This window comes from Euleptes europaea, chromosome 12 (assembly GCF_029931775.1).
Source record: "Euleptes europaea isolate rEulEur1 chromosome 12, rEulEur1.hap1, whole genome shotgun sequence".
NCBI classification, from domain to species: Eukaryota; Metazoa; Chordata; class Lepidosauria; order Squamata; family Sphaerodactylidae; genus Euleptes; species Euleptes europaea.
Window position 1 is genome coordinate 51,707,081 of NC_079323.1, and position 27,431 is coordinate 51,734,511.

Below are 27,431 nucleotides of genomic sequence, written 5' to 3' on the forward strand. Positions count from 1 at the left end.
ACTAAATGTATTTCAGGCTGTGAGTCTTACTTCCTGTAGCTGAATTAAGGTATTCTGTGATGGTTGTGGTGCCACTTCATTTCAGGATCATTTTATCATTAAAACTGGGAAGTGATGTCACCTGTTGACTACATGTCAAGTGAGAAGTTAATTGATTTTACTGAACTCTAACTGAGCTGGGAAGAAACTGTTAAAATTACGCCATTCCTGTGCTATTCTTTTATATTTTTAGCACATGCTCAACTTAAATACCACTATAGGAAATTGTAATGCAGGCCGAATGGTGACAGACATAGTTCTTTTGAAAGAAATATGTTATTTGGTAGGCACAAGTAGCTGTAAAATCACTACAGATTTCATTGTACTTTATGGAAATTTACAAATACGGAACCATTTAACCCTTTATGCAAACAATGTTGTCATGGAGGGGATGGGATATGAGTGTGTGTGTGTGGGGGGAGCTGGGGAGATGTTGGGCCCTCCAGAACTGCTACACTCCCCTGTCTCAAAATGTACTCTAATATTTTCCAAATTTTAATAGGCCTGCTGATAGGGTTGGCAGCCTCCCGGTGGTGGCTAGAGATCTCCTGGGATTACAATCGATCTCCAGGCAATAGTGATCAGTTCCCCTGGAGAAAATGCCTGCTTTGGAAGGTGGACTCTATAGCATTATACCCTATTGAAGTCCATCCCCTCCTCAAACCCTGCCCTCTTCAAACTCCACTCCCCCAAATCTCCAGATATTTCCCAACCCAGATCTGGCAACCCTATCTGCTGATCTTGTTATCATGCTTTCTTCCTTTCTCTTTGTCATGTGTGCACCATACTGCTTGTGCCATGTTTCCTAGGGCTGTTGCAGTCATTCCTAAACTAAGTGGTAACATTGAAGTATTAGGAAGTCTGAAGGGTTTTTTCCCTGTTTCAAATGCATTTTTCAACAATATTCTGAGCTGGACTTACAACACAAGATCTGAATTCACTCAAAGGAAGTACTTCATTTATCATATCAGTAACTGGCAGGAGAGGAAAAGTATCTAAATGACCATAATAAATAAATTCTAGTGCTAAGTTCGTTCAGAAATATTTGCTAGAAATTTACTTTGAACCTTTTGGAGATAATCAAAAAAGGACACTGGTGATTGCGCATATAAAATACTTTTGTAGACAGGACAATAGTAATTTACATATAATAAGCTATTCTTCATTACACTTTGGAAAAGAATATTCATTACCCTTGGGAAAAAGAATATTATTTTAGTAGATTTTTAATAGATCGCATTAGAAAATGATTCAAAGAAGTTCAAAGGCTAATTGCAGTTGCGTAAATACTTACCACATGTTTTCTTGTATTCATCAGAACCATCTGGGCAGTCTGGTATTCCATCACAAAATTTGTCCCTTTTTATGCAGCTTACACCATCAGCACAAAGGTCATCAGGAGGTAAACACTTCACTAAAATTAATTTTTAAATGAGAAATGGCATTATTCTGGATTGCTTACTGGACTTGAAACTTCTCTGAGTGACTTCAGAGCAGCATCCCCCTGCCACAAAAGAGAATTTTAAAATTTTCCTGCTGAAAGCTCACAACAACGGGCAGGAACTGTATTTCAGGGAGTGTTTTGGGCTGCTGCTGTGAGAGAAAGGATGATAAAATCATGCTCTGAAGGTGCAAGGATTTGTGCTCATGGAAACGCTAATGTTCATAAAGGCATTGTTGCAGAAACACGTGATTCTAATGGCGCACAAAAGAACCATATAAGAAGCATAATCTAAATATCTGTTAAGAAAGAATGTCTGTGAAAACAATCCTAAGAAGGTCTACTTAGAAGTAAATACCATTTTATCCAATGGGGCTTAGTCTGATGAAAGATGCGAAACCACAGGAGTCTCCAAAAATGCCCCTAGAGTTTATATCCCCCCCCCATGAGCTGGACAATGGTGTGTGAATCATCAGTATGGGGTTTCTTACTCAGGATGTAGGAGCACTGAAGCTTTTAAATTATTTAAACAACACTACTGGAGCTCATAGAAAATATTTTGAAGTGTAAGGATGTGTCACTGGCCACCAAGACTAGATTAATTCATGCCATCGTATTCCCTATTACTATGTATGGGTGTGAAAGCTGGACAGTGAAGAAAGCTGATAGGAAGAAAATAGATTCCTTTGAAATGTGTTGTTGGAGGAGAGTGTTACGGATTCTGTGGACTGCCAAAAAAACAAATCAGTGGGTTATAGATCAAATCAAGCCTAAACTGACCCTAGAAGCTAAAATGACTAAACTGAGGCTATCGTATTTTGGTCACGTCATGAGACGACAAGAGTCACTGGGAAAGACAGTCATGCTAGGAAAAGTGGAGGGCAGCAGGAAAAGAGGAAGACCCAACAAGAGATGGATTGATTCAATAAAGGAAGCCACAGCCTTCAATTTGCAGGATCTGAGCAAGGCTGTCAAAGATAGGACATTTTGAAGGACTTTCATTCATAGGGTCGCCATGAGTCGGAAGCGACTTGACGGCACTTAACACACACACACTGGAGCTCATGGCACTCAACATTCTAACACAAGCAAAGCTGGGTTCTAGCTCACATACACATAATTTAAATTGGGGGGGGGTTGGTCTGGGGAAATCACAAACTTCAACAGAACATGTAATGTTGAGCAGCTATTCTCAACTGTACTCCCATGGCAAATCTCTTCCAATCATTTCAGAGGGTAGCTGTGTTGGTCTGCTGTAGAACAGTTAGATTTGAGTCCAGTAGCACCTTAGAGAGAAACAAGAGTTTCGGGGTGTAAGCTTTTGAGAGTCAAAGCTCCCTTCGTCAGGCACAGTAGAGTAGAAGTGAAGATCTGAATCTTTTTTCCTAGTCAAAAGACTGAGTAGGATAAAAGGACTCAGATCTCCCCTTTGACTCTACTGTGTCCGACGAAGGGAGCTTTGACTCTCAAAAGCTTACACCCTGAAACTCTTGTTACTATCTAAAGTGCTACTGGACTCTAACTGCTCTTTCAATAATGCCTGCTGAGGGATTCAAAAGCTGTGCATGTGAGCGCTTTGGCCCTGTAAACCATACATTCTCTGAGCTTATCACCTGACTGCCGACCAGACACTATAGCTAGGGGAACTGGGGCCTTTTATGCATGGCTGTTTCCCTTGCGGTCACCCCTCCAACGAATTTGTGTCTTTGTTTTGATTATGCATGCCATTCCCGATCGCCAAAGGTCGCCTCGCTCTCCCCCTGCATTTCCCCGCATTTTGCCCACATTTTCAAATTCAAGGTGAAACAAGTCCCTGAAAATGAGGGCAAAACGTGGGGCAGGGGGAGAGCGAGGCGACTTGTGACAGTCGGAAACGACATGGATAATCAAAACAAAGACCCGAAGTTATCAGAGGGGTGATGGCGAGTGAAACAGCCATGCTTAAAAGTCCTGGGGCTGCCCTATCCAAAGTCCAGAATAAAAGCAACATTGTCCATCCTTTCAGAATTATGTGAAAGTACTGAATTTGGAATAGAAGACAGCCATGTACTTGTGTTCTAATTGTGCTAGTCTATTTGACAAAAGTTACCTGAATAAAAGACAGTGGAAATTACACTTTCTCCAGGTGAATGCCCCTTCTGCCCCTTACCTGTTGCATCTTACTTCAAGGAAATTATGAATAAGAACTCAAGACATCCAGCAGTTGTTGGCAGACCTACATGTAAGTGGTTTAATCCACATTTTAACATAACTATGTAAAAGCACAAAACAACTTAATGCTTTGTTACTGCATTTATGTTTCAGACTTCTTTTTGAAAGCTGAGAAAAGACTTACATGGGAGTCCTCCACATAGTCTCCACTCTCAACTACAATAGTGTACCAAAAACTAGTATTAAAGACAGTGCTGACGATTGACTTTTAAGTCTTATAACTTCAGAAAATTACACTACAGTGCCATCTACTGGAAACAGACAACAGGAGTCAATTTCAAAATGTTTTGTTGCATTCTCAGAACCCATGTGATAGAGACCATTAGTCTTTAAAAAGTAAACTATGTAAATGCAAAGCCATGTTTTGATCAGCTCCGTGAAGGAATTTAATCTCAAGCCATGGTCATTTTAGTTAACTGACTTAAAATTGGACTCCCTGCACTATTAGCAGTTTTAAAAGGAGAAAAGACATGCCTTTTTAAAAGCCTGTCTTTTCCCCCATTCAAATGCTTTCCCCCAAAAAACAAAATATAAAAATATATAGATCCAGCTATCTATTTTAATGATCATCAATAGTTGTGCACTCTAATTTTTAAAAAAGGTAAAGGTCCCCTGGGCAAGCACCAGGTCATTCCTGACCCATGGGGTGACATCACATCCCGACGTTTACTAGGCAGACTTTGTTTACGGGGTGGTTTGCCAGTGCCTTCCCCAGTCATCTTCCCTTTACCCCCAGCAAGCTGGCCACTTTAATTACTAAAAGAGAATTTTGAGTACAATTTTCAGACATTCTTAGAACTACAATACTGTTATTGGTCAGGATGCTCACTGGTTTGTGTGTGTGTGTGTGTGTGTGTGTGTGTGTTATGTGGTTATGTTTTTAATTGAAATATTGTATATGTGTGTGTGTGCGTGCACACACACATTTTATTTTAAATGATTTTAATGTTGAAGTTATTGAATGATTGATGTTCATCTCTTTGAGGTCCTTATTTGGGTGGGAAAGCAACATAGAAATGCAATGAACAAACAAACAAATGTATTTGAAATAATAAAATTAGAAATGATAAAATTGAGAATGTCAAAAAACAGGTCCAAAAGTGAAAATGACAGCACATCATCTGTTGTCACCCAAGAAAGCAATCCTAAGCCAGTCCATTCAGAATCCCGTTCAAGTCTGCTCAATAGGGCTTACTGTCACCTAAATGTTCTTAGGACAACACTGTAAACCTAGCTAAAACCAGTCATCTTTGGACAATCAGCAAAGGTGACTCTGTCCTTATTGATAAGCTCCTAACCACGTACTTTTGGGATTTACAATCTCGGGGAAAGGAAAACCTGTACGTAGTCAGACATGTAGGTTGGACTTCAAAATAGCAAATTTTAACAAACTTAAACTTATGCTAGGTAGAATCCCATGGTCAGAAATACTTAAGGAGAAGGGAGTTCAAGAAGGGTGGGCATTTCTTAAAAATAAAATACTGCAATCCCAAACCATTCCTATGAGAAGGAAAAATGGGAGGAGCCTAAAGAGACCAGGGTGGCTCCATAAACAGCTTTTTAAAGAGTTGAGAAATAAAAAAGACTTATTTAAGAAGTGGAAGAGGGGCCTTATAACCAAAGAGGAATATAAGCAAATAACTAGTGCTTGTAGAGAGAGTGTTAGGAAAGCTAAAGCTCAGTATGAACTTAGGCTAGCGAGAGATGCTAAATGCAACAAAAAAGGGTTCTTTTCCTATATACAGAGTAAGAGTAAGAACAGGGACAAGATAAGCCCATTGCGTGGACCTGAAAGTGAAATTGTAACAGAAGATGAAGAAAGGGCAGAACTCCTCAATTCCTATTTTTCCTCAGTTTTTTTCTCGTGAGGGAAGTGGTGCTCAACATTGCATAAACAGCACATGTGATGAGGGAAGGGATTTGCAGCCTAGAATTGGCGTTGGAGTAGTGCACAAACACCTGGTTTCTTTAAATGAAACAAAATCCTCTGGGCCAGACGAATTGCACCCAAGGGTACTCAAAGAACTTGCAGATGTAATTTCGGAACCTCTGTCCATTATTTTTGAAAAGTCTTGGCAAACAGGTGAGCTGCCAGAAGACTGGAGACGGGCAAATGTTGTCCCAATCTTCAAAAAGGGGAAAAAGGAGGATCCAAGTAACTACCGACACATCAGCTTGACTTCTATACCAGGAAAAGTGTTCGAACAAATCATCAAACAGTCCGTCCTTGAGCATTTAGAAAGGATGGATCTGATCACTAAGCATGGGTTTCTCAAGAATAAGTCATGTCAGACTAATCTTATCTCCTTTTTTGAGAAAGTTACTACCTTGCTGGATCAGGGGAATGCTGTAGACATAGTTTCTCTAGATTTCAGTAAGGCTTTTGATAAGGTTCCACATAGTATTCTAGTTGACAAATTGGGAAAATGTGGGTTAGATCCTGTTATTGTTAGATGGATCTGTGACTGGTTGACAGATCGTACCCAAAGAGTGCTAGTTAATGATTCCTCGTCCACTTGGAGAGAAGTGACTAATGGAGTTCCTCAGGGATCTGTGCTGGGCCCTGTGTTGTTCAACATCTTTATAAATGATCTGGATGAAGGAATAGAGGGGATGCTTATTAAATTTGCAGATGATACTAAATTGGGAGGGGTACCAAATACGGTAGAAGACAGAGCCAAGATGCAGGATGATCTTGACAGGCTGGGGAAATGGGCTAGAACTAATAAAATGCACTTCAACAAAGACAAATGTAAAGTTTTGCATTTAGGTAGGAAAAATCAAATGCATAATTATAGGATGGGGGAGGCTTGTTTGAGCAGTAGTGTGCGTGAAAAGGATCTTGGGGTCTTAGTAGACCAAACTGAATATGAGTCAGCAGTGTGATGCTGTAACTAAAAAGGCAAACACAGTCTTGGGCTGCATCAACAGAAGTATAGTGTCCAGATCACGCGAAGTGATGGTATCACTTTACTCTGCTCTGGTTAGACCTCAACTAGAGTACTGTGTTCAGTTTTGGGCACCACAATTTAAGAAAGATGTAGACAAGCTGGAATGTGTTCAGAGAAGGGCAACAAAGATGGTGAGGGGTCTGGAGACCAAGTCCTATGAGGAAAGGTTGAAGGAGCTGGGTATGTTTAGCCTGAAGAGGAGAAGACTGAGAGGGGATATGATAACCATGTTCAAGTACTTGAAGGGCTGTCATATAGAGGAGGGTGCCAAGTTGTTTTCTGTTGCTCAAGAAGGTCGGACCAGAACCAACGGGTTGAAATTAAATCAAAAGAGTTTCCATCTAGACATCAGGAAGAATTTTCTAACAGTTAGAGCGGTTCCTCAGTGGAACAGGCTTCCTCGAGAGGTGGTAAGCTCTCCTTCCCTGGAGGTTTTTAAGAAGAGGTTAGATGGCCATCTGTCAGCAATGCTGATTCTGTGACCTTAGGCAAATGATGAGAGGGAGGTCATCATGGCCATCCTCTGGTCACTAGGGGTGTGGAGAGGGGAGGTAGTTGTGAGTTTCCTGCATTGTGCAGGGGGTTGGACTTGATGGCCCTGGTGGTCCCTTCCAACTCTATGATTCTATGATAATTTAAAACAGCTACTTAACAGTGGGCCAACTAACAGAAAGAAGCCCAGGAACCTAGGATATAGCTGCGAACTATATGTCCATTACTAATTTGGCAAAACTGTTATAGAATCCATAACAACCACACTCTCAGGGGCCTTTTCATTTGTTCATCTATCAATGGACTATATACAATTGTCTGTAAAGAGAAATGCCCCCCTGCTGTCCACATTCCACAAAAAAATCTCTATGCAAAAGAATAACTGCACAATCCTGAGTGTGGGGGATAGTTAGGGGATGCCTAAGCACAGCACAGCACAGCAGAGAGGCTTCCCAGCACAAAAGAAAAAAGAAAAATGGCAATTCGCACAAAATCCTGTGAATACTCTTCCATTGAGTTTCATGGGGCTATGCCAGCTATTTTTAAGGCACAAGTAGCTGCTTGCAAAAAGTGGTGTTCCTAGGCTGATAGCTCTGTCCCTGGAAATGCCCGGGGAACTCCCCCTGGTCACCAGCGCGAGCACTTGCACCAGAAAAACACTGCTGGGGAGGCAGTGCCAGCCCCCAAGCCTCACACAGCCACATCACTCCCCGGAGCTGGTGTAAGTAGCCCTGCACCAGCGTCTGTTCCACTTTGGATGGCATAAGTGGCACAACTGCTGGTGCTGGGGTCACGCCAGCTCCAAAGCTGTGGATACTTAAATCTGGAGATTGGAGCCATGGACAGATAAGACAGAGCTTTCTGAAAACCTGAAAGAAGGTTTGAAGGAAAAAAATTGTTGGGCACTATTCAACTGGGTCATAGTTTTCTGAGGCAGAAGCTGCCAGGAAGTGAGAAGGAAGGAAGGAAGGAAGGAAGGAAGGAAGGAAGGAAGGAAGGAAGGAAGGAAGGAAGGAAGGAAGGAAGGAAGGAAAGCTGAAGATAGGTTGGTTGGTGGATGGGAAGAAGAGAAGGAAGCAGAAAAGGGGGAGAGGCTATGGGAGCGTTCATGAAAAAGAATGTTGAAATAGTGGGGGATTGAGAAATGAGATACCCCACAAGTTTCCCCACTTGTCATATTGTATGCACTAACCTGCAGTTGCCAGAGGAGCACTGGTAGTGTATGTTCCCAAATCTGCAAAGCAAAAAACAAAACAAAACAAAGCATATCAGCAATTGTTTCTTAGATGCCCCACAAGTTCTTGCTGGTCCCTGCACTTGTCATTTTGTATTCACTATTCCCCATTCCTGAAAGCCCCCGTAGCCTCTACTAGGCTTACCAAGTTGCCAGTTCCGGCGGACAATTCTTCGCCAATGAACCAGGCTGCTTGCAGCAGTGATCCCACGCATGCATGGCTGTGTGTGACGCAATGACATCATTTTTGGGTTTACCCTGGAAGCATCGGTATCACAACAAGGGCACTCTAGCACACTCCCCCAAATGCTCTATGGTTTCCACAGAGTATTTGGGGGAGCATGCTAGAGCGTCCCACACAATACTGATGTTTCCAGAGTAAACCTGGAAATGACATCAGTGTGTCATGCGCAGCTGTGCATGGGGGATCCCTGCCCCCAAAAGCTCCCGCTGGTGTAAAAGGGGGACCTGGAAACTCTAGCTTCTACCCTTTTCATGTTTCCTTCTCTCTTTCCCACCCAACAGCCAACCTACTTTAATCTGCTCCTCTGTCTTAAGCTTTCCTTTTCTCCCCCCCCCCCCCCAGCAGCTTCTACCTGGGAAAACTGTGGCCTCGTTGTGTGGTGCCAGCCTCTTGGCCAGGCCCTCTTGTGTGCTAAGGAAGCCTCAAGGCTTCCTCCTGTATCCACTTCCTCCTGTATCCACTTCCCCATGCTATTTCCTCTTTTCCTCCTCCTGGCAACCCCCATATCCTCTCCTCTTTCCCTGCCTCATTCTCTCCTTCTCAGCCATTCACCAATGTTCCTTTTATTTGCCTATCTTCAGCTATATTTATTATTTATTTACTTAATTTATACCCCACCTTTTCCCACAGTGGGCACCAAAACAGCCTACATTATTCTCCTCTCCTCTTTTTTTATCCACACAATAACCCTGTGAGGGTTACATTTATAGTATGTGACTGGCCCAAAATTATCCAGTGAGCTTCCACTGCCAGATGAGGATTCAAACCTGGGTCTCCCAGACCCTGCTCTGAAGCTCTAATCCCCTACATCACACTGGCTTTCATAGGGTGGTTGCTGTTGATCAGTACCAAGCAGCAAGGACTGATTTAGTCATACAGGTCAGGTGGTATCACCCAGAGGTTCCTACCAGGCCTAGGGTTGCCAATTTCAAGTGTAAACTGAAGATTTCCCAGAACTACAACTGAACTCCCGACAACAGAGATCTGTCACCCTGGAGAAAAAGGCTGTTGTGGAGGAGGGACTTCATGGCATTATATGTTTCCGAGGCCCCTTCCCTCTCCAAACCCTTTCCTCCCCTGACTCCACGCCAAAATGTCCGTTCATTTAGCTGGCAACCCTAGCCAGGCCTTGCCCCTATGAGTCAGGCCAAAACAGCCCTGGAAAAGGTCCTGCCTCCTCTCCCTGGGGCATTTTTCACGGAGCTTTGCTGTGGTTTCGAATCTGATTGGCGTCGGTGCAAATTTTGGGTTATTCATTGCAGCTCCGGATTTTTCCAGATTGAGCAATATAAGCCGCGTTATAACAGCGGCAAATCAAACCACTTTTGAGCCGTTCTTTCCTGTTGGTGTGCGTTTTGTGGCTCAGAGGCCCGTGAAGGATTGTTTGCTTCAGTTCCGCTGCCCCTGCCCGTGACGTCTACTTTCTCCTCCCCCAAGAACGGCGATTGGCTGGGGGAGTTTCATGCTTGGACAAGAATACCACCCCTTTTGCTGCCTGCCAGCGCAAAAGCCAGGGGCCTTCTTTCCTCTCCCCCTCCCCCCGCCATGAACACTGGCTGGATCGGGGCCGGCGCGCAAGCCAGGAGCCCTCCTCTCTCTCACGAAGCACTGGGGTCAGATCAGGGCCAGCGCGCAAGCCAGGGGCCTTCTGGGGGGAAAACACTTCTCTGGGCACATGGATGCAATTCCTGCCCCCCATCCTGTCTGTCATTAAAGGGCAATGGGTTCCACACCTATAGAATATAGAGGGAAGCCTTGAGGGAAGCGCTGCCTTGCCCCCACCCCCAATTTGGAATCTGACTGTTCCAAAAGCAGAACAGAGCAAGGGTGGAAGAAAAATGGAGGAGACCAGAGGGACTGGTGCTTGTTTTTTGCGCTGGGGCTGGTGATCTGCACAAGGTAATCTGCTGGGCAGAGTTGGGGCGGAGTTGGGGGCAGGCATAAACAATGAGCCTGTTGGAAGGGGAGGCCTCCTGAAAAAGGGACAGACCAAACCGTTGTCAAATACAGCGTGCTTTGTTCCCATGAAAAACCAAAACTACATCGAGATTGACGTGGATAAATCGCGGCCATGAAAAAACATTTAAATCGGGTGTTTTTTTTGGGGTCCGTGGCAAAAGAGAAGCAAAATCTACCATGAAAAATGCCCCCCTGCCTTTTGCTCATGGAAACTCCAAGCCTGGGATGCTGTGGTTGCCTAGCAACAGCCACTGAAAGATCAGTTTGTTAAAGCTACAGGTGCTTGTTTTACCATTTGGGTTTTAACCCCCCTCCTTTTTTTTACATTTCACTTTCTCTTTTTTTTTCCCCTTTCAAACCTGGGGTGCTTTTCAGCTTTGTAGAAAGATCTATCTTGCCCATTCACAACTCCAGTCACTGGATTTGGGTATCCAAAGATTTGGCTAACTTTGCTATAAGAATATAAGATGACAAGGGTAGCTCATACATATCATATTTCACACTATATTAAAACCAGACCTGGAATTGGTTGTCAGGGTAGCTACTAATTGAAAAAGCAAGTGTTTTTAATGTAGTACAGTAAACTAATTAGTGCCAGAATCTCTGGGTAGACTTTAAGCTAAATTGGTCTTAATTAGTATGAGATCTACATTCACCTCTTTCTATACTTCACATCCTTAACAACAGAAAGTTATATGGAATCTTACTTGAAGACCTAATCATTAACTATCATTAATGTTTTGTAGATGAGTACACCCTACCAAGATTGAGGATGTTTGATGATGCGAAGTGCCAGTGGCTATGCCCATTATGAAAGTGTTACTGGATGGAGTAGATAAGTATACCTCTGTAGATACCAATGTGGATCGGGAAGGAACCAACAACAGTAATTAAGCAAATGGAATGTTTCAAGGCTTTAAAAGGAAATAATGGTTACCTGTTACTTGTACGCTGTTCACATCAATGATGAAAGTCTGCAAATGGACACTTTTATTTCCTTCAATGCCCAAAGCCAGTTCATTTTTTATATTTACATCAGATAACCATTGTTCAAAGAAGAGACTGAATACCACAATAACACTGCCATTTCTGCCAAACAAGCAATATGAATAGAAATTAGCCATCAAAACAGGGCCATTACAAATTGTGCTGTCCTGATAGCAGTGAATAGGCCTATCCCAGGTAAATAATAGAAAGTGGAATTAACAAAAGAGCATTAATGTTCCTGAAAGTGTATAAATCTCCCCCATGCCTTTGGAAGGTAATGCCCTTTAGCTTGCAGGATAGGTATGAATATGGATACAGAGAAAGTAAGACAGAGACCTCCAGATTCTAGTTGAGTTAGCTAAAGTTAACAATTCCTTGATGTGCAGTTAGATTTCAGAAAGTAATGCAGGAGAAGCAATTCTACTGCCTGTTTTCAGTGTATGCTTTCTTCTGATATGTTTTTTGCATACTTATTGATTACCTGACATTACAAATACACTTCAGTATTCCCTCACATCCAAAGGGATCTAAACCCTGTAACACTCTCTCTGGACTTCTCATTTCTTGGAAAGAATGTGCTTGTGTTTGTGTGTGAGTGTGTAATGGTAGAAATGGGAGGGAAGCTAATTGTAATTGTCCTAGCAGCACACCCACTCTTTTGATAAATTTCAGTGAGGTTTGACTGATAAGTGGTGAGGGATATAAGATGTTGAGTGGGTAGAAGGGCTCTTATAGTTCAGTTTCTATTTTCAATGTGTCCTGAACATCTGTTTGATAAAGAGAACAATCCAAGTACGTCTGTTCAGAATTCTACTCAGATCAATGGGACTTACTCCCAGGAAAGTGTTCTTGGGATTGTAATGTTAGTTTTCCAGTGTATTAGTAGTTAAAATCATACCAACTAAATTAACTTATCATTTAATTAAGTTTATGGAGTTTACAGAATATCCATCAAAATCACAATGTTAAAGAATACAGAATAGTTTTTTACAACAAAAATTACAGGAGGTCAGTTCACAAAATATAACTCATATGAAGGTGAAAAGTTTCATTCAAAATAAGTTAACATAATAAAAATAACTACAATAAATGAGCAGTCAGTAAATTGGAGTGTGGAGGCTGAATTTAATGAGAAATTAAACTTAAAATATTCAATTAAATGTTCTGAATTGTCTGACCAATGATGGGCTGTTATTATTAATCTATTCAGACCAATGTTTTTTTTAACAATGGAAGTTCTATCACAATAATTACTTACTGACCAGTATCTTCTCTTGGGAAAAAAAATCACAAATTATAATTGTACAGGTTAAACTACCCAAATTAATCAAACTGTCTTGTTCCTCTGACCTGGTGAGAGTTAGATATGAGATCAATAACTAACTTGACCTGGAAAAAATTTATGATCAACTTGATTGTATTTGACCTGCACCAGTTCCATGTATGGGTATAGATTTATCTATGGGCCAGACTAGATCTTATGGCATCCATGGGTTTGACCCATGGATGCTTATGCAATTTCAATTGCATCAGCATCCACGGGTCAAACCATGGATGCCATAAGATCTAGTCTGGCCCATAGATAAATCTATACCCATACATGGAACTGGTGCAGGTCAAATACAATCAAGTTGATCATAATTTTTTTCCACTCGTTTGATTTATAGGCCACCCTTCCCCGGCCGAGGCCAAGCTCAGAGGAGCTAACATCATTCTAAAAACAATTAAAATTTTTCCTATAACTACATAACCATAAAATCCCAGTGCCTTAACATATCACAAACACTAATGCTGTAGCATAAAATAACTATATCCCTAAACAGACAATATAACAGTAAAATGACACAGCAGCACAACAAGCTAACTTACCATTTAAAAATGTTTTGAGGGCATGGTAGGACCAGGCAATCTTATACCCTCCTGTACCTTTTCAAATGTTGGAACACTGAATGTTTCAGCATGAATAAGCACTTTTTTGGGTGGGGGGAACAAAATTGTCTGGTCCCACTTGCTGCAGGCTGATCAAGATTGGGTCCCTGCAGGATTTTGAAATGGTTGAGTTCAGCTCTCAAACAACATCAGCATCCATGGGTCTGACTCGTGGAACCATAATGTCTAGTTTGGCCCTAAGCGTGTAGGTTCAGCATCATTTCCTACACAAGGACTGTGTTAGGGTTGCCAGCTTCCAGGTACTAGCTGGATATGTCTTGCTATTACAATTGATCTCCAGCCAATAGAGGTCAGTTCATCTGGAGAAAATGGCTGCTTTGGCAATTGGACTCTATGGCATTGAAGTCCCTCCCCAAACCCCACCCTCCTCAGGCTCTGCCCCAAAAACCTCCCACCTGTGGCGAAGAGAGACCTGGCAGCCCTAGGCTGTATGCACTTAGATACTATGAAAATCCAACTCAAATAATTTCTTTTATTTAATAGGCTGGTTCTAACCAAGTTTTTGCTGGTGAAAAAAAGAAGCATCCCCCTTTAACCACCAACCAAGACTATCCATTGGATATTATGGGACCTGCATGTACAAATACCATGTGGGATCAAGACAGTAGTAGGGAGGGGAATCTGGAAATATTAAGCAGAAAACCTGGCTAGATATAACTTAATATTTTTAATATACCTAACCCAGCTGCTAAAAATAATGATGATCTTCAACATAATAACAATCATCAGAAGCCTTCTAAAATGACCTTCTGAAATAATGTGAAAGGCCATAGCTCAATGGTAGAGCATATTCTTGGTATGCAGAAGGTTCCCAGTTCAATCCCTGGCATCTCCACTTAAAAGGCTCAGATAGTAGGTGATGTGAAAGACTTCTGCTTGAGACTCTAGAGAGCTGCTGTCAGTCTGAGTGGGCAATACTGACCTTGAAGGACCAATGGTCTGTTTCAGTATAAGGTAGCTTCATGTGTAATGTTGTACCTCGCTGCATTCTTTGCATGGTTACTCAAGGTGATGAAATTGAGAGGGGTTGCAAGGGGTGAAAGCTGGTATACTTACAGTGTATTCCTAAGGACAGTTACTCCAGTATAAGCCCATTGAAATGAATGGGCTTAGACTGGGGTAACTCTCCTTAGGAATGCACTGTCTATGGCTGTAGCATCCATCAACCGGAAGAGTTAGCAGATGCTTCTGTTATTTCACCTGATGCTTTGGAATGGGCCATAAGTCCATCAACAAATTTGACAGAATACTCCATGTGAGGCCGGGAGTCTTGGTAATGTTGTGTGGGGTTGCCTAGCAGCCCAAAATGGTGTCCAGGATCTCCTGATGCAATCTCAGTTATCATTCTGCAATTTTTATTTTAAAATGCTTGCTATGTTTGCATGGGTTGGGAGATCATTCCCCCTTTTCTTTTTAATTTTAATAAACCTGGGGTTTCTCTGGGTTTGCAAAATTCTACTCTAGATTTTTTTAATCTGTATGGTGGGGCAATACTTGGAAATATAATATTACTACTCAAAATTTGTTGAGTCTGTGACATCCAAAGGTAACTTGCCTCTGCTCTTTTTAAACTGAGCAATGCTTTGGAATATTTGATTGCCTTTTGGGAACTGCTACTGGTACTTGGTTTCAGTAACTCTCAGTATTGATTTATCTTGTAGCAAGATCTGGACTGAAGACAATCTGTGACTTTATAATCATGCTTACTCAACTGAATAAAGTTTTTTCTTGGTGGAAAAAAAATCACTTGTGACTTTTGTATTTCAAAGCATGTGTGCCAGAGGACTGTCGCTGATATGTCTGGGCTTTTGGGGAAGCCGTGATTAAACCTATCAGGGCGGAGGCTACAGTATTCTTCTATTTAATCGCTTAAATGATTCTGATAACCCAGAGGGCATGCTGAGTAAACAAAGGCTTCTGTTGCTATCATGATGACTCATCTATGTTCCAAAGATAAAATAAGAATGCTTGCTCCAAAGCATAGAGCATAAGTTTTTCTTATAAAAACAGTCCAATTATGTGCTCTTTGCAGTGAAATAACAATTTAAATATTTCTTCAAAGAAGAAAAGTATACCAAAACTTTAAAGTACTATAGACCTGATCAATGTTCTCATGTAGTCAAAAGAATCCTTATTTACACCAATGTTTTTTAATACTGTCCAAGCTCTGTAAGAGGCAAAATAACAACAACAACAACCAGGAAGTGCTTACACTAAAATGCTGCTTCATACATTACACTAGGAGACACAAAGACGATAACAAAAGAAGCCAGAACAAAATGGAAGAAAGTCATGTGTGTTTTTTTACAGGCTGATTAGATGGGGAATTTGTTTCATTTTCATATTAATTATGATAATTAGGAACTCCTCATTTTCATAATTATTATAATTAATTATGAAAGAAACACACAAGCCTATTGTCAAGAAAGCAAACAAAAGCCATAAATGAGAGGAATCTTCAGTTTACTTTAACCATACCAATATTTTCTTCTTCTTCTTCTTTTTGCCATCAAGTCACAGCTGACTTATGGCGACCCCATAGCGTTTTCAAGGCAAGAGACCTTCAGAGGTGGTCAGAATTCTGGTATTCCTTGGAGATCTACCATCTAAATATTAGCCAGAGTCAGGGCTGAGAGTGTGTGACTGGCCCAAGGTCACCCAGCAAGCTTCCATGGTGCAAGTGGGGTTTGAATGTGGGTTTCCCAGGCCCCAGTCTGACACCTTAACTGCTGCACAATGCAGTATAGCCCATGAAAAATAATGTTTTCTTATGTGGTTAAAACAACATGGGATCCACTTCCCAGAAATGTATTTCCACCCAGAAATGCAACTGTGCTTTGTCTTCTCAGTTGCAACAATTACATCAATGTAACATGTAAAGGAGACAAAAAAGATATCATGAGATACTTTGTCAAATATTTGAAATCAAGACACATTGTGACCACAACATTCCAGTGGTCTACCAAACAAGTTATTTTATCAAAAAGTACATAAGTTTAATTTGGCACAACTTGTTCTTGATAAAAACACTCTGGTTCACATGAACACACAAAGCTGCCTTATACTGAATCAGAGCATTGGCCCATCAAGATCAGTACCATCTACTCAGTCTGGAAGTGGTTCTCCAGGGTCTCAGGCAGAAAGGTCTCTCACACCCCCTACTACCTGATCCTTTAAAAGTGGAGATGCCAGGGATTGAACCTGGGACTTTCCGTTTGCCAAGCAGATGCTCCATCACTGAGCCATGGTCCCTCCCTAGTAAGCATACTTTCTTCTTTAAAAGTTCACAGAACAACTACTCAATAATCTATTATATAATTCCTGGCCAAGGTCCTAAAGGAGGGAGAAAGAAGGAGGGGAACCCTCATTTAATTGTTTATTATAATATTTACCGATGAACTGTGTATTTATTCTTTTTTAGATCCATATCTAGCTGCTTTACATGTTTGTTTTGTTACTGTTAATGCCAATAAAGGTTCTGTTTTCTGTTTTCTGTTTTTTTTTCTATTATATAATTTTATTAGGTATAAGCTCCAGATGATCAGTTTGTAGTTTTTAGGTCCACCTCTGTGACATCCTCCAGTCTACAGTCCTAGAAATTGGGGAGTTTAATTCCATGCCCTACAAACTATCCCCCTATACATTTATTTTTATAATTGAGGTTTTTGGGACCACTTAGTCTCCCAGCCCTTGATGAGTACAATCCTTGGCTCAGGGTGCCACTTGGCATTCACTTGGCCTATTATGAGGAGAAACCAGCTGTCACAACCTCCCACCCTGTTTTTCTGAAGACTGGGACAACATTTTCCCATTGTAATCTTCTGGCACATCACCTGTTCTCTAAGGATTCTAAAAGATTAAAGTCATAGACTCAGAAATAAAACCTGTTAATGTCTTCAGTAGCTTGCCATACAATTCATCTACCCTTGGAGGCTTGAATTCATTTCAAGAAGCAAAATCTTTTCTATCTCCTTGCATATCCTGGCCTGCAAGTCAGTCTTCATATTGTTCATTCTGCTTTTCCTAGGTTGGACACAAGTCCTCTTATGGGAACAGATCAAGGCAAAAAAGGAATTAAAACAGTTCTACTTTGTCTCTGTTGCCTGTTAAAATTTCACAAGTGCAAGCCTACCTCTTCCTTTATCTTCTTCTAGTTTAGAACACAGCGAATGAAGTTCTTATTGTTGTTTTTAGTATCCCGCACAAGGCCCAGCTCGAGCCTTTCTTATACCATCCTTACAGCTTTGGGCTGCTCTTTTGTTTTCATTTTTTTGATATAGCTTCCATCTTCGATACATTTTTGTCCTTTAAGTTAGTTCAGGGAATTCCTTGTGAAACCACATACTGACTTCTTTAGCAGTCTCTCATTTTTCCTTGTCTTTGGAATAATTTGCCCTTGTGCTTTCAGTATTTCACTTTTCACAATCACCCACCCCCCTTGAATTCATTTCTCCTTTAGGGTTTCAAGCCTTAGAATTCTGTCTCTCCCCCAACCCTCAAGTCCTTTGAAACCAGCTTTCTAACATGAAGGGTATGCATCTGACTATACTCAATGTTCACATTCCTTGCTATCACAGGTTCCAGGATGACACTGAAATGGTGATTTAGGATTCATTAAAAATGTTCAGATATATCAACCAGCTGTTGTATTTAGCAATGAGGGGGGGAAGTCCTTTATCTCTTGATATAGTCATTTGAAAACTAACCAGAATAGCAATAGTGTGTGTTGTAAGGAGGGGGAATATGAATCTGGCACAATGTTGTACCAGATTGACCTGAGTGAGGGTCTTCTGAGCAGATGACTGGGAAAATCAAATCAACTATCAGAAGGAATGGGCCTAGAACTGATCTAGCAAGAGTCCCTGTTTACATGGTTCCTTCTGAAAGTTTTACCCAATTATTTGGTTCTTGCTGTTAAAAGTTGTGAAACAAGGGAATGAAATGGATGAGAATATATTGTTACAATATATACCTATTGTATTGTTAAAATAATTTGGTCAGTAATCCTACACACCATAATATACCTATTAATCTCCATGCATTTGTTGATACTTCTGGTGTAACGGTGCAAACAGTCAATATAGACCAAGGGTCCCCAGCCTTTTTGACCCTGTGGGCACATTTGGAGTTCTGACATGCATGGTGGTCGCAGCAACAAAATGGCTGCCACACAATGGCTGCTTGAGGAGGTGAAGCCAGCCACAAAATGATTGCCACAGCTTAAATTCAGTAACACAGTACAGATCCTGCTTTGGTGGCAGTTGCTGCCAAAGCAACATTTAAAAATAATCTGCACAGCCAATCAAATCTCTAATAGTCAATCAGAAGCCTTGCTGGTCAAAAGCCCTTCCTGGCCCCACTCACTTCCTAAAAACACTTGGAGGGCACCAGATAGGGTTGCCAGGTCGCTCTTTGCCACTGGCAGGAGGTTTTTGGGCGGAGCCTGAGGAGAAGGGGTTTGGGGAGGGGCGTGACTTCAATGCCATAGAGTCCAATTGCCAAAGAGGCCATTTTCTCCAGGTGGACTCATCTCTATCGGCTGGAGATCAGTTGTAATAGCAGGAGATCTCCAGCTAGTACCTGGAGGTTGGCAACCCTAGCACCAGAAAATATGTTGACGGGTGCCAGGGTGTCTATGGGCACCATGTTGGGGAACCCTGATATAGACTTTCACTCTATCAGTCCACTCACCTGAACTGCAAAACCTCACATCTCTTATACTCGTTATGAACTTCACTTGATTGAAAGATGTCATCTACCTAGATAAAAATATGAGGGAGACAGTCTTTTTTCTTGGATTAATAACTGTAAGTGCCTATCTGCAAATCTATGTACTTTAAATAAGTATTTTTTCAGAGAGTTTTCAGATGAATAAAAAGGAATCATATAACTGGCTTTCCTCACCAAAACCAAAGCACTACTGTACATTGGAGTCTGATAAATTGATAATGTATAAATTCAATACTGCATACACTGATTCTATTCCAACTTTTCGTCATAGATTAGGAAGTTACTCCCCCACACCACCCAAGCATGCCATATTCAGATACATGAATTATTATTTAGATCGCTTCATACATGATTTGTAAAAACCTAGGGATAATCTCAATGCACAGAGAGGTGTAAACTCATGTACAGCACCATGCTTGAAAATAGCACACATGTTAAATGGTAGCTTGTGGGGTGAGTCACAGGAAATATTCCCACCCTCACAACTGAGCACCATTGAAGGTGGACAAGAGCACAACCCCCCACCTAGTGTTTTCAGGAAGCAGCATGGTTCTTCTAGGCCCACATGTGCAGTACCCTGCAGGCTCAAGACCTGTGAGTAGCTAATGGAACCTGTGGCCAGCAAGAAATGCTATCCCCCATTCTCTTGTTGAGATCCACCACTACTAACTACCTGCACGCCTTCATGTCATTACTTCTGGAAGCTTTCTGGTAAGGGCACTGTGTTGCCCTCTAAAGTGCTTAGCGGTGGGGACTGAGATATCCCCTCGTGACTTACTCCATGAGCCACCACTGGTACCTTCCAAACATAATGCAATCAGAGGACCAGTGAAAAAGGCATGACACTATGTTATGCCTGGAGGCCCAGATTTATTTCATAGATGGAAATAATTCCATACAGGAAAAAGTGAAACAACCTATACAAGAGACCTGATACCAGTTCCTGGCGCCACTGTGTCTATTCAAACATACCTGACAGTCTACAAAGGATACAAACAAGTGGCCTTAAGATAAGGTTCTGAAGCATCTTCCCTCACCTCCATTCTTCTTTTTAACATCCAACCAGATGAAGAACTCTGGAGAACTCAAACGTTGCATACTATGTTTGTGTTATTTTGGTTGGTTCTAATACAAATTATTATATCGCTTTTATTTTGAGTCCTCACAAGGACAGTGAAAACAAGCTTCCATAATATATTGTTTTCAGATATTCTAGATTTTTTCCCCAAAAAAGAGAGTCTTAGAAAAAATGTATAAAACAGAACAGGTGCCAGTGGCTGGAAAACTGGTATAGCTGTCCTATTCTGACAGCCCCCACAAAAGGATTTCTCCCACCATTCATTCTGCAGCTATCTGTTCCTTCAGTACATTTGTATCTTTCCCTCTTTGTGTTGCCAATACAACGTCTATGTAAACAATGCAACAAAATAACATTAAAACAATATTGATACATTAATACCTGCAGTCTCACCAAGGTTCTTGGAGGATTTTTGTGCATATGAACATGTTAAAAAAAACTGGAGAAAAAATCTTGATGCAATCATACATATGATCACCTCAAGATTACCGTTTTATCATTCTTGGATGTAGTTAATACACAGGGAAATATACAAATTAAGAACATAAAACACAAGAAAACTTTGCTGAATCAGACTCATGATTAGGGTTGTGCATATCGATAAACCCGAACTTAAATAACCCCCCCCCCCAAAAAAAAAATTAGCCTTTTTGGTAATTTCCAGGCTTTGGGTTTACCGAACACCAAAACCTGGGCATCTTCCCAAAACCGAATAGGCAGTTCCCGAAAAAGCCAAATAAACATTCAGCTTTATTGGGGTTTGGCTATTCACCTTCGCTCAAAGGCATGGCTCTGTGCTTTCTCCCATTTTTCTATCTTTTTTTTTTTTACTGTTGGTAAATTGGTAAATTTCGGGTTGGGTTTTTTGGGCTCAATTTCTTTTATATAAACCTGGAAATAAGCCGATTACCTAAATTTACCAATATGGGTATTTGGCTTGTTCCGGATTTACCAAAAGTAAAATTGAGCCCAAAAAACCCAAGCTAAAATTTACCAATTTGTTTTTTTGCACAATCCTACTAATGATCCACTGAGTCCAGCTTCCTGATTCTCCAGTGATGCTTCTATGAATCCAACAACCTGGTCATGAAGGCTAATGAACATGTAGAAACCAAAAAGACAAGCACAAACTAGGTATGCATACTTAGCTGTATGTATACACATTGGAAATAACAACAAAACAATGAATGGTTCCTAATGTACTGCTTCTGCTTTGCAAACTATCAGATAATATGGAACACCAACATCTGGGAACCAATTTGGATGAAGAAAATTTTGGAAGCCTACATGCTTAGCCTAGATTTGTTCCACAATTTTCTCAGGTGAATTAATGTCCCAGCCAACATACGATTGTTTTAGCAAAAAAGGAATTAAGATAGCTTGGGGGGGGGGGAAATGTAGGAGTCAAGGATTAAATCTATCACAACATGTTTCCATATTTCCTCCATTCTTGGTGGGGAACATATTTTTAGAAAAATATTGTACTGCTGTGGTAGTGGTATGGCACTGTGGACAGAAGCCTGTTCCTTGCTCTACCTGGTTATGGCATTCTCTTCATATGAGGGGGTGGAGTGGATTTAAGTGCCTTATGTATGGTGGCCAATCAGGGCTGGACAAGGAGCTGCTATGTAAAGCATTCCCACCTCTTACAGTATCTGATTGCCCTCCAGCCTTTGTGAAAACTTTCCAGCTCAGCAGGAATTTTTGGGATTTCTGTCAAATTGCTATGGATTGTACCTTTTTTCATCTGCTTTGCACTGCCTTGACAAGAATGTGGTTAATAGTAAAAAACCATGGCCTTTAGGGATTGAAGAGGTTCTTACTAGCTTTGAGAGGAACAATGCGTATTGCTGATACATATAGGAACAGAAAGTTGCTGAGCGCCTGAGGCATCTAAGTGATGAAAGAAGTTGCCATCTATCAGCTGTACAGCCATGAGATTGGAGTAGGAAGACTCTCTTGGTGCTGGCAACATCAAATAAACACTAAATGTTATATGGCATGGAAGGATAGGGGTGTCACTTGGCTTCTCTTGACACAGGTTCAGGCTCAAAACTGTTAACTTGTCAGCCACACTAAAATCTGCTGGAAAAACAAACAAATAAAATGAAAGCCTGCATTTAAATACAGCAGACTTTTTGGCAATTCATGTCATATCTTCATTCCAGGGTTCAAGGGAAAAATAAAATGTGAACAGCAACTATTACTATAAGGTACCCACATCAATGCCAACCCTCAATAACAACATAAGGATATAAGGATTAGATCATTTTCTAAAGACAATTTCTTTTGCACTGTGTTCTAAAATTCCTGGTGCTGATGAGTGGTGTGTATGTGTGTGTGTGTGTGAGGGAGAGAGAGAGAGAGAGAGAGACAGACACACAGACACACAGACCGACACACACAGAGAGAGACTTATACCTCCTGCTTTCTGCACACCTCAGGGCTTTTTTGTTTTGGCAAAAATGACATTTAGTAATAGTTTCTTGTTTCTTATGTAATTGTCAGCTGATTCTTACCATTTGCTGGACATCAAAGGCAAGACTTTTAAAGGCTGTCGATGATTTGTCTTGCAAAGCCAAGCTGAAAGATGCTCCTGACAGCATTGTGAATGTTCCTTGGGCTGCATAACTGTTTCCACCTGATAGAGATCAAAGGGAAAACAGATGCATTAAAGCAAGGATAAATTTCTTTCATTTTGCATTTTGTTTATAGCTCTTCGTGTTTTATTTTATTTACTGACTTAAAATTGGATTCAAAGAGGAGCAATGGAAGAAAATGTATTGTTTAGGACCATATTACTTATGACAATTTCTGAATTTTGAAGTACAGCTCACAGCAGTGCTGGTGTTAGTGTTCAATTTTGACCTGGGCATAAATGGGCACAAAGGTTTCCTGTGGTGTGGCTGAACTAGTATTTTCCTAGGAGTCCATAAGCTTAGCACTAAAGGGGCTGTTCATGTTCATTGCATAAAACCCAAAGGCATTTTGGTCTCACAGGAACCACAGGATTGGATGCTGCCAATCAAAATTCCCATTTATACCCTATTTAGAAGGTTATTTTTCCATTCTGTTTTCTAGAATTATCTAATTCCATGTGTTTATTTTCAAGCTTTTACTTGAAAAAAAAAACATTTGTCAGTCCTCCCCTTCCCCCATGCCACTGCGCTGATCCAGTCTGTAGTTCCCTTCACAGCATATTTTAAATCAAACATAACTTTCAAGAGATCCATTCATGAATTTCCCAGATTTTAAATTGTTTATACTGGTTGCCAAATTAGATAACATGTGAAAAGATCCACGACTGGATTTCCAGAGTACTTTTATCGCTAAATAATAACTTCAGAGAAAGAATTTGCTATCTCATCTAGACTGGTGTTGAGACTTCTCAGTTCACAACCAAACATGGCTCCTAACAGAACACAGTAATAAATCAAAATATGCTTCCATTAACACATTTGTTCTTCCTTTTAAAGTAATTCTCCATCCCATTGACTTAAGACAGCATTAAATCAACGGGATGGACAATTACTTAGAAAGGTATTCTAGACTTCAATACTAAAGCAAACTTATTCCCCACTTCTATTGATTTTTTTCCAATTAAAATCATGGTCTAAAGCATTGTTTCAAAAAAGTAGGTCATACTATTAGCATCAAACATGAAAAATAATTAAGGCGACTTAAGATTTACCACAGAATTCACATAACTCCTTACCTTGTTGAGTTGTCTCGTTTATGAGCCACAGCAGTGTCAATAATACAGTGGAGACACATATCAAAATTATGAAGAGAACAGCAAACAGAATTTCATAAATATTAAGTGGAATTCTGTTCTTCATTATTGACTTTTAAAGATTTGTTTCAACCTAGGAACAGTGACCAAGAGTTGTCGCCAGATGCATTGAAGGATGACAAGGACGATGATCAGTGTGGACAGATATTTATATAACAGAGATGCTTAGAAATTAAATAGAATTTCAATCGTCATTTACATATAGTAATTTCAGCTCATTCATCTGTGTCATCCAGTGCAGGGTTGTCTGAAAGTATATTTTCATAGGAAGCAAATATGCCTCCTTCAAAAAAGATAATATTTTCAAGATAAAATATGTACACAAGAAACACCCAAGGTTGTAAATGTTAATTGTCAATTTTGCATTATTAGTCTTCCATTTATCTTGCACCAGTGACATTAAATGATATTAAACGTTGCTTCTTACTGTTGCTTGGCTTATAGTTTCCTGCAAGTAGTTAGGCACATATCAATTTACCTTTGCATCAACAAGAAGTAAAACCAAAGTTATAGATTTATGGAAACAATGGCAGTCTGTTTCCAAAGGCCGTTTTTGACAGATATTGAAAGCATATCTCACTCGTTAAACATTATGAAGGCTGGTGTGTGTTTGTGTGTGTTTGCACAATTGCTCAACATGAGCTAAAGACATATTGGCACCCAAATCCTAAATGTAGCAGCTCTTCCCACCACATATTGTGCATAGAAGATTTAGGTCAGGATCCAAAGGGCTACACATGAGCTGCCAAACTTGCAATGAGGATTTCCAGATCCTTGTCCTCTCACAGTTCTTTGCACCTGTTATGTTCTACTGGATCTTCACCAAATATAGTATGAAGGGCTGTCATTGGGAAATAGTATATGTGCATTTTTGTGATGCACAGGCTTAGATCCAGAGATGCACAAGCCAACACATAAATGGACTCAATATAGTTTTACTTGTGTGAGATCTTGCACAACACCTAGAGCTTTCTAGATTATTTATTCTAGTGCGCAGGAGTTGATAGCACAGATCTTGGGCAAGCAGAAATGTAAATGGGGATGTGTGTGTGTGTGTGTGTAAAGTGCCGTCTAAATGGGGATACAATAAGTTTAATTTAATGGAAATGACCAGTGTGGTCTTCTTGTACTTCCACTTGCACAAGAGCTCTACCTTAAAGTTTTTGGACTATAATAATAAATTCTGACTGACAGTTTGCTATCCTAGAGAACTGACTCTGGGTGACACTAAAATGCAACCAAGCAAACTACCTGCAGAAGAAAACACCTTCTTTGGACATCTCATCTACCAAAGATGAAAGCATCTTGGCCTTTTAGGCAACTACATTCTTTGTCTCTGTCTCTCCCTCATACACACATACATAGGTTCAAACATCAATATTTTCAGGATGACTTAGGAGAGTGGTGTTTGTGTAGCAAGCAATACTTTTGTTGCATTGGTGAAGTAGTAGGGAATTTATTTGGTTGAAGTGATGGCAACCATACTGCTAAATGAATAGTAAAACCAGTCTTGGGTAGCAGATATGGTTGGATCCAACTAGAGTGTGTGTGTGGAGTTAAGGACACAACTTTTTGTGCGTTCTCTTATTCTGGTCAGGATGTGCAGAAGAAATTAACAATCTAAGAAAAGATATACTTCTCTACTTTGCCAGCTTTGTGGAAAGTAGTCATAATTAGCATGCAAATCTTCAAGGCCATGTCAGTAATGGTCTTATTATATTACAAGCAACATACAGGGTTTTTAAAAATATAATACAGTCCACTGGACTCAAGTATGTGAAATAGCAACACAGCCAAACACTTTTAAATTGACAAGATTGCTGAGAGGATTGTATCCTAGATATTTGATCATAAGACTTTATTTATTCATTTATTTATTTATTAGATTTATACCCCGTTCTCTTCCCCGGCCAAGGCACATGATAAGACACATGATACACATGATAAGGTATGTGATGCCCATGATAAGGTCTCCCTGATTAACAAACTGGCCTGCCAAAACTATTTCCAGGTACATATTGCATAACTTCTAAAATGAGAAATGCTGAGGGTGAAGCATGTGGGATTGTAATGTATTGAGGGACAAAAGGCAGTTTAGTTTATGCCTAGGGTTGCCAGGTCCCCCTTTGCCATTGAAGGGTTTTTTTGGGGGCAGAGCCTGAGGAGGGCAGGGTTTGGGGATTACAATGCATTACTCCTTGTTTGCTTGTCCTGTGTGCCAATTTTATCAAACTAATTTATGTTTGCTAACTATTCATTATTAATGTATCTAAGTATTCTATTTCATATTCAATTTAATTGGATCACACAATTATTCACACTGTAATTAGTAACTGCCTTCACATCAATTCAGTTTAGTTAACAAGAATTCTAAAAATAGACATGTGTTACCATCTGAACCATCTTCATAAAGGAATGAAACAATACATGCCTTGGATTGCAAATGGGATTTGAATATACCCCTTTACGGTTGTCATTGCTTTTCTTGGTCACATAACCCTGGTAAGTGTCATTTTTTTTAATTCTCTGAGGCTTTTAAATTTAATTTCGACCTATATTTGAACACTAACAGTCACGCTCATGGGCCTGCAATCATACAGAAAATACTTCTGCACAAGATGCAGTGAGGCTGCCTGCTTACCTGGATTTAAAGGAGGAGCTTAGACAACATCGTGGTGGGTATGTCTGGCAGGCTCCTCCATGTTCAGAATAAATTTGCCTCTGAATGCCATTTATTTCAGCGGGGGTGGACAACAGGTCCCCCGCTGTGCCTTTCCCAGTTAGCCACTGTGGGAAAGAGGATGCTGGATTAAATGAAATGATGGTCTGACCCAGCAAAGTTTTTCTTTTTTTCTTTTATCAGCTCATCAGCACACCACAGAACAGTTGCAATGGAAGTCTGGAACACTGTTGTCATTTGAGGCATTAGGTGGCGCACAGGATTCTCCTTTTGTTCCTAATTTGCCTTTCAGACATGGATGCTTTGAGCAGACATTGGTGTTTCTTTCCCCCCCCCCCTTTCCTTTTAAGTGCTGGGGCTCGCAAGTATGCTGCTTAAAGTTAAGGGTGTCGAGGGATGAAAGCTAGTCACCAAAGCTAATCAGCAGACCTCGAGATGGTCTGGAATGTATTATCCCTGTCAAGGTCAGCAATGTATAATAAAACCACAGGTGTAATCGATATATGTCAGATAATATATAAATATGGGGACCAGCCCTAACAGGCAGAATAAGCATATTATATGCAGTGCCAATATGGATCCATGCCTACTCCAACGAAGTGGAACGAATCCAAGGCCGATTCCTCAGAAGACTAGTAGGGC

The 27,431-nt window shown here is 40.6% G+C and overlaps 1 protein-coding gene across 1 annotated transcript in view; it reads right to left on the reverse strand.

Moving 5' to 3' along the window:
- Window positions 1–24,155, reverse strand: part of TMPRSS15 (transmembrane serine protease 15) — an 84,366-nt gene extending 60,211 nt beyond the window's left edge. Inside the window, exons 1-8 of the mRNA XM_056858205.1 lie at window positions 24,032–24,155; window positions 22,836–22,957; window positions 19,200–19,267; window positions 11,516–11,660; window positions 8,845–8,852; window positions 7,174–7,208; window positions 3,106–3,117; window positions 1,334–1,453 (exon numbers count right to left, since the gene is read on the reverse strand). Coding sequence (XP_056714183.1) covers window positions 1,334–1,453; window positions 3,106–3,117; window positions 7,174–7,208; window positions 8,845–8,852; window positions 11,516–11,660; window positions 19,200–19,267; window positions 22,836–22,957; window positions 24,032–24,155 — 634 coding nt within the window. The remainder of the gene's footprint in view (window positions 1–1,333; window positions 1,454–3,105; window positions 3,118–7,173; window positions 7,209–8,844; window positions 8,853–11,515; window positions 11,661–19,199; window positions 19,268–22,835; window positions 22,958–24,031) is intronic.
- Between the last annotated feature and the right edge of the window lie 3,276 nt (window positions 24,156–27,431).